We start from the raw sequence: 13,335 nt of genomic DNA on the forward strand, positions 1-13,335 counted from the left end.
TGCTGTACAGTATAATGTTACTTACTATAGTATCTGCAGCTTGCACTGTGGGTTCATCAGTAGATCACTGAGGTTTTTCACTCCAGAGTCTCCTAGTTCACTCTCACTCAGGATCAGATATCTCAGGTGTGATGGGTTTGATTTCAGAGCTGAAGTCAGGATGAGACTCTGTTTCTCTGTAATACTGCATTTACACAGACTGAAGACAGAAAGAGAAAAGACTGAAATGCTACATCAGGCACTTAGTTTAATTCCCATTAGGGCTGCACGATATATCAAAAAATTATTGTTATCGCGATAATAGTATATGCGATATCCGTATCGCAGAAAGGTGCGATAAATTACTTTATTTTCAGACATCCCAAGTGTCCCGGAAGTTCCGGGAGTCTCCCGCATATTGATAGTGGCTCCCTGATGCCCACAAATGAGTTAAAATCTCCCGGAATCTTGAGCGAGCGAGCAAGAGCGCGCATGCGAGTAGGGTGACCACCCGTCCCGCGTAGCGCGTGCGCGCACAGCGTTTGAATCCCAATTCATGCGTCCCGCAAATTGAGACCGTGTCACGCATAATCAATGCTTGCTCAAAAAAAAAAGTCGGTCGCTCTATATCCTCGAGCCCCAGGCACCCAAACGAACATTACTTGACAGTTCAGCACGCTACTGTTGCCACACCCACGTGACCTCAGTTGAACTGCTGACTAGGTTGTTGTCAACTTTTTCATTGTTGTCATGACAGCGCAGTGACTTCTCGTTCCGTGAACCTCTGGAGTTGTGAGTTAAGATTTTTTTTTAAACTGTTCCTGTGGTGTTGAGCAACTACAATAGGTTGTTTGCAGTCACGTGACTGTGTTGACGCGCGAAATTCAGATGGAGGGCAGGAAGTGAAGAACGCAATGGACGTGATGGAGGAAAGTCCGTACTGTACTACTTTAGACGCTATTACAAGAGAAATATATAAACAAAAAATCTAAACATATGTTGGACGTGATCCAGACGTTATGAAGAGGACCGATTTTCAACTGAATTGAAAGATTTGCCTGCCATTGAGGCGGTAGATCAGCAACTACCTCGTCTCACAGACATACTTTGACTTTACAAAGTTCAAAAACTGGTACGTTACACAAACAGACACATAAGCTGTATTAACTCAGCTTTGACGAAGTGATCACTGACACACACACGGGCATTTTCCCATTCGGCTCCTCCCGACCGGCAATTTTTCCGATGTTTTTCTGTCAATTTCTTGTATTTTCCCCCCTTATGAACAACAAATTTTGGCACACGATAAAAACTCCTCGTGGTTTGATCGATTTGAGCAACCATAAACGACGCAAAACATAGGCATTTTGAGTTTGTTATAGTGAGTCCTAAATATAGAAAATCACTTCCTGCCCTCCATCTGTATGTATCGCTATGGCAACGCAGTGACGTCACGTCATGTGAAAACAAGCTATTCCTGTTAATTCTATAATTTTATATTATTATTTATTTAAGGTGAATAAATTGTAATGAAAAATAAATAAAATTAAATAGCTAAAGTAAATCGTAAGTGGAAGTGCATCTGTCAATTCATTGAATGTTCAAAATATTATGAATCTTTATTTAGAAAAAAATACACATTGGTTGGCCTATTCATGAGCATACATCAGCAATTACACATGTTTAGGGGAATAGGGCATTATTAATATACCATGTAAGGTGGTATGTGCTAGAAATGGGTAAACCACTATCAGTGAGTCTGTCCGTGGGGTGGGGGCACCGCCGCGCCAGGCAGTGTCCCACATTGTCCCTCAGAAACATACCCCTTGTCCCACCTTGGGCTTATTAGCAGGTGGTCACCCTACATGCGAGACAGAAGAGACTGTGTAGCGCGCGCACACGGCAGAGAGGGAGAGAGCGAGAGACCTTGCGTGTGTGTGCGCATGTGCCTCATGAAGCGCTTGTAAGACAGAGAACATCCTGATTGGCCTGTACGTCTGAAATATGGCAATATTTTGGCTTCAATAGAGAAGAAGTGTCACAAATGCAGGTACTGTGTACGGGGCCGTTCACATATCGAGTCTAAAAACGCCTGGAAAGTGCGGCCACGGCGCTATCTCCTTCTTTCCACAAGCGCTTGCGTCTGTCGTTGCTATGCAACCATGAACTGCGCTGAGGGCTTTCCATGATGACGAATAAGTATCAGCAAAGGATTCACTGATTTCTAGCCCTTGTATTAGCTTTACTTCTAGATATATTTATGGAGATGAGAAATAAAAACCCGCCCTGTACAGTATGATCAGCTGTTCGGCCGAGCTTTCGATGTTGTTACGGAAAGGCCGAAGCTGATTGTTGGTTTTTGTCACAATGACCTGTGGTGAGCTTGCGGCATTCTGAAAAGTTGCAAGTGTAACTCCTTCTGAAAAAAAAACTGAGATATTCTTCTGAAGATTAGAAGAATATATTTTAGCCTACCTGGTTTTTTTTTGTATGATCATTACAAATGATTAAAAAAAAAAAAGCTTAATAAAAATAGCATTTCTCTAGGGAAATTTTATATCGCAAGAAATATCGTTATCGCAATACATAACAACAATATCGCATATCACATATTTTCCCAGTATCGTGCAGCCCTAATTCCCATACTCTGTTTTTAAGGCTGTCACACTAGTTCTGTGTGCTGGAAGATGTCGATTACTAGTTAAAAGACATTTAAAATAAAGTGTAACAGAAGGTGCAGAGCTATAAACACTATTACTTGAGTCCTGTTGTCTTAAAATAAACTGTAATATCACAGTAACTGCTGTACAGTATAATGTTACTTACAATAGTGTCTTCAGCTTGCACTGTGGGTTCATCAGTAGATCACTGAGGTTTTTCGCTCCAGAGTCTCCTAGTTCACTCTCACTCAGGTCCAGATCTCTCAGGTGTGATGGGTTTGATTTCAGAGCTGAAGTCAGGATGAGACTCTGTTTCTCTGTAATACTGCATTTCCACAGACTGAAGACAGAAAGAGAAAAGACTGAAATGCTACATCAGGCACTTAGTTTAATTCCCATACTCTGTTTTTAAGGCTGTCACACTAGTTCTGTTTGCTGGAAGATGTCGATTCTTCTCTATAATTTTTCAACAATATCTTTTGTCAGTTTTCTTTACTCTTTATTGTAGCAGCAGACTTCTGCAGAACGACATTTACACAATCAGTACATTATATCAAATTATTCAACTTTAACACAATAGACCTTAGTCAGGTTAGAAAACATTGAATATTATGTTTATGAAAATGAGGTTGTGAGAAAAATTTAAATATACACTGGTACAATAAGATTTATTACTTACTACAGCAGTTAAAAGACATTTAAAATAAAGTGTAACAGAAGGTGCAGAGCTATAAACACTATTACTTGAGTCCTGTTTAAACTGTAATTACTGCAATAACTATTGGATTCCCTCAGGGATCTATTTTAGGACCAATTTTATTTAGCATGTATATTAATGATTTGCCATTGACTTGTCCGGAAGTTCATATCCAAATGTACGCAGATGATACAGTTATCTATACCCATGCAAAATCTAGGGAACAAGCCGCAGTAAAACTTACTGCAGCTCTAACCAAAGTATCAGACTGGTTAACTCTCAACTGTCTTACTCTTAACGTAAGCAAAACAGTGGGTATGTATTTCTCTATCAAGAAGAATGTTATACGACATCAGCCTGATATCTGTATTATGGGAGAGACAATACATATTGTTGATCATTTCAAGTATCTAGGATTAATTATTGACTCTAACTTAAGTTTTAAAAAACACATAAAAAAATATCCAATTGTGTCAGAGCTAATTTGGCTAATTTTAGACATATAAGACATCAGTTACCAATAGCTGCAGCTAAATTGTTTTTACATACGATGATCTTTTCATATTTATCTTATTGCTCTACAAGCTGGTCACAGGCGGGTGGGACTACGATAAAACCCTTACATACCCTTTACAAACAAGCGGTGAAAGTGCTGCATAAAAAGAACGAGAAACTACCACCATTGTATCATTATAAAAAAATACAACTTATTAACCTTTGACAGTTTTTTAAGCTTTGCTGACATGTGCCTGATGTATAAATTGATACATGATCTTGCACCACCCCCACTCAAGCAATGTGTGTCATTTTGCAGAGATAATGTAAGGGTCACCAGGGCTTCTGTAAGAGGTGACTGTTACACTCAATTTAGGAAAACTAAATTTGGACAATCAGCTTTTTCATTTGCAGTGGTTGAAAAGTGGAACTTAATCCCAAATTACATTGTACAAGCCTTAGCAGTTTTAAAATGTCCGTAAAGATTTGGCTGAAGGCGAATCAGATATGTGATCATTGACTTTTTTATATATTGTATATTTGTATTCTGGTTTTTATGTGAGTACTGTGTGTTTGTTGTTTTTTTACTTTTCCTTGCCCAGGGACCACAGATGTAAATTAGCCGTATAGCTAACTCTGGTACAAGGCTTGAACTGTGCATGGTCCCTGACAAATAAACTAATAAATAAAATAAATAAATAATATCACAGTAACTGCTGTACAGTATAATGTTACTAACTCTAGTGTCTCCAGCTTGCACTGTGGGTTAGTGATGGGAAGTTCGGTTCTTTTCCGCGAACCGGTTCTTTCGGACAGTTCGTTTCAATGAACCGGTTAAAAAAACTCGTTCACTGGTTCGTTTACGTCATCACGTAATGACGTCATTTAGATTGACGTAATGATGTAAATTCTTTCATCCCGCGGGGATCATCGGTTCTCAGATGTCGGACGTGTCCGAAAGAAACAGTTTTCGGTTCAGTGAACTGGTGATTCGAAACTGCAACACTTCTTGAGAATCGCTGTAGCAAAACGGCGCTGATCGCGCGCGCGCGCGAGAGAGAGAGCTGGCGGCTCCATATGCTTTTGAACCGCCCTCGCTGTACTTTAATGAACTTATTTAGAAATAAGCTGTTCCTGAAAATATCATGCATTAATGTTAACACAAATAGCCTAAATGTTTAGTTTGACAGTTTTACAAAACATTAATTGTGTTTCAAACCTTTAAAATGTAGCAGTTGTGCTTTCATGTTAATTATTTTGCTGTAATGCTTTATAAACAACATTCATATTTCTGAATGCTAGATAGCCTAATTAAATCTGTGTTCAATATTGCAAGATAATAACAGGCATTGCCTGAGTTAAATACAGTGCAAGTGCACTAGTTTTCAACAATTCTTCTTTGTTAAACTTTAATGGTGTATTGTTTGAAACACTTTGACAGTTTTATTAAAACAGTTTATTTAATACAAACTAAATTTGTGAATGTGTCATTAACTATAATTACAGTACAGGAATTTCATAAATCGCCATACATCTTTCTGTTAAAACAGCCTACTGTAACTGTTATTTTTGTCCAAAATCCCTTATTGAGGTCATAAAACACTCTTCATTTAGCCTTCAACAGCATCTTCAACTAAAACAATGCACAGTCATTTAAGACAATTTTTTTTTAAAATTAATAATTTAATACTTTCGCTCCACCAGTTGTTTCAAAAACTCATACAGTGATAATACAGTAAAGTAATACAGTAAGTCATAAACATTTCCAATATTTTTTATTTTGTAACCCTTTTTGGTTTGCAACAAAATAATAAAGTAGCCTAGCATGTATTTCGTCCGGGGAAAATAATTACACGCATGCTCAGTATCTCCAGCTCATCGGTTCTCAGTATGTCGGACGCGTCCGAAAGAAACCGTTTTCGGTTCAGTCAGTGAGTGTAGGCCTACTGGTGATTCGATTTCGAAAAACGTGCTGCAGGCTGTACCTGTGCGTTCGGTTCAGTAGTACGCGCATGCGCAGTATCAGCTGCTCGTGCTCATCACTTCTCTCCTCAGCACGTCTCAGTTCAGTGAACTGTTGGAGTTACTGGAGTAAAATATACTCCGGGATATTGGTTTATTTCGAGTCCGAGGGGCTGTCAGGCATGTCTGAAAGTGAGTAGGCTAACTTCAGTAACTTGTGGATCAGCACTGACGCAAGACGCGAAGTGTTTCGAACGATTCAGTCCGATTTAGTGTACTGGTTCGACCGGTTCACTAAAAAGAACCGGTTCAAAAGAACGATTCGTTCACGAACCGGCCATCACTACGTGTGGGTTCATCAGTAGATCACTGAGGTTTTTCGCTCCAGAGTCTCCTAGTTCACTCTCACTCAGGTTCAGATATCTCAGGTGTGATGGGTTTGATTTCAGAGCTGAAGTCAGGATGAGACTCTGTTTCTCTGTAATACTGCATTTCCGCAGACTGAAGACAGAAAGAGAAAAGACTGAAATGCTACATCAGGCACTTAGTTTAATTCCCATACTCTGTTTTTAAGGCTGTCACACTAGTTCTGTGTGCTGGAAGATGTCGATTCTTCTCTATAATTTTTCAACAATATCTTTTGTCAGTTTTCTTTACTCTTTATTGTAGCAGCAGACTTCTGCAGAACGACATTTACACAATCAGTATGTCACGGGCCGGAGCCGGAACCTTGTGCACGGAAGTTGTTGTTACGGGGGAGCACTTCCGGTGCAACACCAGGCCGGTTCCGGTTTTCCCCGTGTGTTATGGCCGATCGGGGCAATTGATTAGTGGAATTGCTGACTGGTGTGAGAGGAGGAGAGTTTGGGGTGGCCATTGGGACGCGGTTTCCAAAATGGATCATAAAAGGGAGACGCGGCAGCCATGAAGGGCAGAGAGGGTGCACGCAGCAGGTGAGAGGCCGAGGAGGGAGGCAGGGGCAGCGGAGGGAGGCTGCGAGGAGGAGAGGGAGAGAACGAGAGAGAGGAGATTTCGGCTGGATTGCGGGTGGAAGCCTTGATTGCACAGTGAGTCTGTTGAATTGCAGTTCTATTGTGGGAATGAGCACGAGTGAAATCTTACAGTGTATGGCAGGGACGTGCAGAGAGTTCCTCAGGGGCAGGGGCTCAAATGTAAAAAAGGGGTATATATATATATATGTAAGTATATACTACTATTTTTAATGCTTTATTTTGTACCAATATACACATACCGTTCAAAAGTTTGGGGTCAGTCATTTTCTTTTTTTTTATAAAAGAAATTAATACTTTTATTCAGCAAGGATGTGCTAAATTGATATAAAAAAGTGACAATTAAGACTTTATTTCAATTTAATGTTGTTCTATTTAACTTTTTATTCATCAATGAATCCTGATCCTGAAAGTACAGATTCAATAAAAAAAAAAAAAAATCCAGCTTTGCATCACAGAAATAAATTATTTATATATATATATGTATGTTTTTAAAGTATTAAAATAGAAAACTATTTTAAATTGTAATATTTTTTTTTTAAATTGAAGTAATTTTTACTACTTACCATTAATGCTACTGTTGGTGCTGTTTTTTGCAGTGCTTTGTAGTCAATTAGCATCCACTGTTTCAACGACGCAGATTCAGATCGCTTCATAAATAAAATTTTTAAACGATTTATGAATGACCAGAAAATTACCGCTCCACTTCACATTGTCCAATGAAATTTGAACTTCTTGTGCCCGATGACGATTGGTCGGTGTATTATACATGACAAACAGGCTTCAATGAATTATGTAATATTTTAAAATATGTGACATGTTGATTTTTAACTGAATTGACACACTACCTTTTATTATTGAAAAAAAAAGTTTAAAAATTGCCGACGTGCCATATAGGCCTACTCACTGAAAGAACCATATTTGGCTCGAGAGCGTCGGTTCCCGAGCAGTCTGTGGAATACGTTTTACGCAGTGCATTTTCATTTTAAAACGCATAACCTTCACTACGGTTGCGCCTGCTGTCCACACACACACACACACACACACACGCAAGTGACGCAACCCATAGCAACGCGTTATGGCAACGACACCTCAGACTGACAGAAACGTAAAAATATACGAGTGTGGGGGCGCTTCAGAACTCCTGACCTGATATTTAGATATATATTTATTGAATAGTGTTTTTTTGACAGGGAAGATGTGCGCAAACAGGAATATAGGCTATATTATTTTTCAAAAATTAAAAATAGCACCCCAGTAAAAAGGGCACTTTCTCTCCAGGAATAAAAAGGGCAGGTGCTCAAGCCCCTTTTGATGTCTGTGTGCACGTGCCTGGTGTATGGTGAATATGCCAGTGTGGGAATGGTGTTGTTGCTGTTCACTCGCAGCCCCAGCTGTTCATATTCTCCCTCTGTCTGAGCCCCGAAGAAGAGAACGCCGAAGAAGAAGAGAACGCCGAAGCTGTGAATTCTGTTCATTCCTCTCTCTGTCTGAAACTGCTGAGTTGCGTTCATTTATGTTCATATCTCTCTCTGTCTGAGCCCCGAAGAAGAGTGTCCCGAAAGAGGGAATGTTCATGAGACTATTAATATTGTTTTTATTTAATAAAGAACATATATTTATTTTAAATTCTGTGTCTGCCTCCCTCGTGTCCATGGTCAGCTCCTTAGGGGCGGTGCTCAAGTTAGGGGTGGGCGGCCCGCTGACGCTCGCCCCAGCCTGTGACCGGTACATTGTATCAAATTATAGTTGTCATATATTTTTGTCATTATTTGAGAATGCAAGACACACACAAACACATGCCTATCTTCATAATTCTAGTTTTGACTTCTAAAGGTTTTTGAATTCGACCCAAATCCAAAATTTCACTTGCACTGCAATATACAATCGAAAGTCCAAAGTTTCATTACTGCTCAAAACCATTTTTTATTCATGATTAATATTGCATTGCATATAATGTGTGCTGGTCAACTAGTCTACAATTAAGAAACCCCTAGAAAACAGTAACAACAACATAGGAACAGTGTGTGTACATTTCAGATAGGCAACTTAATTTATTATTCCAATATCCAAATATGAAACTAAATCTCACAGAAAAAAGGGCATTTATTTGTGACATGCTGTCTTTGCATTTGAACATTGCACATTTTAAACCGGACACGCATTAGCTGAATAAACGTTAGCCAATACAAACATACTTATAGAAAATAGTTGACAATGAATAGACAGGAGTTCTCCTGTCACATGACCAATAATAGCAAAACTAATCACTTATTCTAAAAAGAATATCAAGTATAAGTTAGACGAATCTGACATATAGGGCTGTGTTAATAGTAAAACGTCCGCCATTTAATGAATTTTAAAAACACGGATGGATATTAAAAAATGCTTTCTGACATTTTGACGGGAAAAAAAACACCAAGAACAAAATTTAAACTTAGCCCGTCAATTTTCATTTTACAATTATCTTCTCTCTGTGTGTGCGCGGTCTGTGTTTGTGAGAGAGAGCTCGATTAAAAAGTAACGTACCAGTTTTCATACAAAATTATGATGTAACATAATTAGGTACTTTAGTTATTAACACAATAACGTAAAACATGCAGGCTATGTTTCTCAACACTGAGAAAGAATGAATAAATGCCTGTTTCTCCAGACTCGCGCTTATCAATCCACAAATCACAGAACTTTCATAATCACTAAGCCATAGCAATTTTAATTTTATTTAGATTTATTGTTCATCAAAACTTAATCATTTTAGAATTTGCATGGCTGAATGATGTCTTCCTCTTATCTCACCCTTCAGGAGTCAGAAGTGCTGTGACGACTGTAAAGTTACTGTCCTCGCTGATGAACTCAGTCAGACGGCGGCCGCGGGAGTGGAAGAGGATCGAGCGGATTCTTTATTACTGTCGATTTTCAGTCTCTTTTTCATGATAGGCCTTACGCATCTGTCAATCATTCCCGTTTGGAGAATGAACCCAGCGCTATGATTGGTCGAACTCCGCTTCTTTTGCTGTTGCTTGATTTGAGGACTGCGTGTGGACAGAGGCGTCACCAGGTTTTTGCGTAGTTTAGAGTGACAAATCATACCAGCGTACTTTGAGGTCAAAATGCGTACCCGCTACGCAAAATGTGTACAGGTTGGCGGGTCTGCTGTTTTAGATAATGTTTGACTTTCTCCATTGTGTTTTAAAGCGGTAAATCAGCAATAGAATTCAGATGGGTTGCACATTTTATCACCAGCGTCACGAATGGAACGGCTCGAGTAAATCTCATCACACTTTTGTAACGCGCTGGTGAACGCTCGTAGAGTAGCGGTGATTCGCGAGCGGCACTCATGCACATGCACAGTCAAATAAACCATTTGATTCGTACAGGAACTTTGTGCTTATAAAAGCTCTGAACGTGCGATGTATATAATTAATTAATGGCCTGATTCGATGTTTACATTAACCATGGTAGGCTATAAATGCATGTTTTGGTAATTGGGGGACTACGCCCCTAGTCATGTCTGATAGTAGTTTGTCATTTGAAAATCACTACACATATTAACTGAGAAAAAAAAAAAAAAAAATATATATATATATATATATATATACATACATGCATATGAATAATCTAATGTGTTTCGTTCAACAGTCAAAAACTGAAATATTATTAAAATCAATTTATTGTGGTTCTGTGTCTGCCCAGGCAAAATCAGCCCTGACTGGAAATAGTAATACAGACTACTGTAACATTACTAATAAAAGTAATAAAAATACCATTTTTAACCATGTAAAATACTCACATCAGTGTGTTGAGTTTACAGTGTTTATCCTGCAGTAAAGCAGCGATCTGATTCACTCGTGTGTCTCCTAGTTCACGATTACTCAGATTCAGCTTTCTCATGAGTAATGGGTTTTTACCCACAATTCCAGTCACATACTGACAGGCTTCATATGCAACAGGACTCAAAAACCTGCAGAAGAGAAGATGAAGCAGGATTCAGTTAAATTCTCAACTAAACTTGGTGTAATGACAAAATCCATTTTACACGATTTTTGTCTTGAAATCACTGAGTCAACTTTGATGTAACAAAATATTATGTAGCTTATTGTATTATTGAAATAATATTTCTATTAATAATTTGGCTGCATATAATGTATTTTCTATTATTTCATTGTGTCTCACCTCAGTGTCTCCAGTTGACAGTTTGGATCCTGTAGTAAATCATTGAGCTCCTTCACTCCTGATTCTCCAGGATCATTTCCTGTGAGATCCAGCTCTATCAGGTGTGAAGGGTTTGATCTCAGAGCTGAAGCCAGAGCTTTATAACCTTCTTCTGTGATACTGCAGTCTGAAAGTCTAGAAAAAAGACAATGTCATATTCATCTAATTAATCTGTTTTTTTAGAAAGTACCTGAACAAAATAAATGAAATTCAATAAACTGAATTATATTTTGTTCCTTGTACAACAACAATTATAGTCAGTTGCAAAACAAAAAGAGACAACTGGAAATGCAGTCAAACAAAACGCCCCAAAGAAGATATCAACATCACTTTCAAAGTTTCAATTATATAAAATTATATTTCAACTATATTTCACAGGTGTGAAAGTTTTTGATCTGAATGATCCAGAATGTACAAGCAACACATGTTTTGAAATGTCCTAAAAGTTCACATATAAACCCCATTGAAGTATTATGGCAATACCAGAAATGTCCAGTTCATACTGGAAAGCCTACATATTTCACTCTAGCTGAAGCAGTTTTGTAAGGAGGAATCTAACAAAATGGGTCTACAATATCTTCACAGTGGTGTAAAACTCATAGGCCTGGTTTCACAGACAGGGCTTAGATTAAGCCAGGAGTCGCTTCAGTTAAATTAGAACATTTAAACAGCTTTTATAAACGTGCATTAGGAAACAACATTAGTGCTGTGCATCTTGAAACAAAACAATGGCACTGACATATTTTAGGATATTTCAGTGCAAGTTGCTTTCAGTAAAAACAGCTCAAACATGCAGTTTAGTCTGAGACTAGACTAAAGCCTAGTTTGTGAAAGCAGGGGTAACAACTACAGGAAGGGTTTGTTGGGACAAAGTTGGCAAGGTGAAAGCAGAATCAACAATAAGTAGATATCTTTAAGCACTAAGATATCTTACGATTATATGTAATAAAAAATAATCTAAGTGACAAATATCAGATCTCACCCTTCTTTCTCAAGTTAACAGACAGATATAAATCAATATACACAACAGCACTCAGCTCATGTCTTTTTCTCTGTTATCTTTAAATGTTTGAGGTATTATGTGTAATGTTAAACGTAAGGCACTTTTTCTAAAAGCAAGTAAAAGTTAATTGTTTCTTTCTTCAAGAGACTCATTCAACTGATGTCGATGTGAGATTCTGGAAGTCACAATGGGGTGGAGAGGCTTTATTCTCTCGTTATTCTGGAACGTCCCATCAGCAGGAGTCTGCTTTTGTTTAAACGGATGGAGAGTAGAATTGTTGCAAGTTCCGGCGATAACGAGGGTCACTGGATTATCGTGGTTATTGAATCAAATGGATGAAATTAAATCTTGATTAATATTTATGATTACACTAACAAGGCCACTAATAAGTTGTTTTTAATAAGTTGAACGCGCGTCGGAGACTGATACGGAAGAGAAGAAATTGTTGAATAAAGAAGTTATTTTGGGGTTTTTTTGGTGCACAAAAAGTATTCTCGTCGCTTGATAAAATTAAGGTTGATCCACTGTAGTCGCATGGACTATGTTAATGATGTCTTTACTACCTTTCTGGGCCTTCAAAGTGTTAATTAAATAACTGTTAATGGAGCCCATCCTGAGCCATAGGATTTCATCAAAAATATCTTCATTTGTGTTCCGAAGATGAACGAAGGTCTTATGGGTTTGGAACGACATGTAGGTGAGTAAATACTGACAGAATTTTCCTTTTTGGGTGAACTACTCCTTTAAGACCTAGAAGTTATGATTACCAAATATGTTGTTAATAAAGGACATTAAAATTTTAACTCTAAAATAGAAAGTATTAAAACATCCTTATATAATTGGTTCTCAAGACCCATCTATTTTGGGTAGAATCCTGTTGAGTAAAATTGAGGGAATTTTAAAGCTTTTACCTGATTTATGCATACCCAGTTGCTCCTAAGGTCAAGGAGACTCATTACAAAATTATGTTTAAGATTTACCCAGTTAGTGATTTTATACTTTATACAGAAACGATTTTATTTTGAGGTGGATCCTTGTGGGTTTTGTTCTTCTTTTCCTGAAACACTTGATCACCTATTCTTTTACTATGAGTTATGAGGTTCTAAAATTTTGGTTTGATATACATAGATCGTCAGTTAAAATTGAGACAATTCCTTGTATAACACAACAATATATCCTCCTTTTTAGGTGCGATTTAAATTCACCCTTCTCTGACGTTGTAAATTTTGTTTTATTGATGAGTAAATATCATATTCATACTTGTAAATGGAAAGAAAATTTAAGCCCTCCTTCAATATATTTCCATGCAAGTTCGTT

At 37.9% G+C, this 13,335-nt stretch overlaps 2 protein-coding genes across 2 annotated transcripts in view; one reads left to right on the forward strand and one right to left on the reverse strand.

Annotated features, from left to right (window-relative positions):
- LOC143730774 (uncharacterized) overlaps positions 1-13,335 on the forward strand; it is a 251,597-nt gene that overhangs the window by 35,719 nt on the left and 202,543 nt on the right. The window lies entirely within an intron of this gene.
- The window catches only part of LOC143730783 (NACHT, LRR and PYD domains-containing protein 3-like), a 39,292-nt gene continuing 25,965 nt past the window's right edge, over positions 9-13,335 (reverse strand). Inside the window, exons 9-13 of the mRNA XM_077221368.1 lie at positions 10,977-11,150; positions 6,141-6,294; positions 4,571-4,590; positions 2,806-2,979; positions 9-199 (exon numbers count right to left, since the gene is read on the reverse strand). Of these exons, the coding sequence (XP_077077483.1) occupies positions 25-199; positions 2,806-2,979; positions 4,571-4,590; positions 6,141-6,294; positions 10,977-11,150 (697 nt within the window). The 3' untranslated portion in view covers positions 9-24. The remainder of the gene's footprint in view (positions 200-2,805; positions 2,980-4,570; positions 4,591-6,140; positions 6,295-10,976; positions 11,151-13,335) is intronic.

The sequence above is a fragment of the Siphateles boraxobius genome, unplaced genomic scaffold (assembly GCF_051911475.1).
Source record: "Siphateles boraxobius isolate OS27281-9 unplaced genomic scaffold, OSU_SipBor_1 81, whole genome shotgun sequence".
In the NCBI taxonomy this organism is placed as follows: Eukaryota; Metazoa; Chordata; class Actinopteri; order Cypriniformes; family Leuciscidae; genus Siphateles; species Siphateles boraxobius.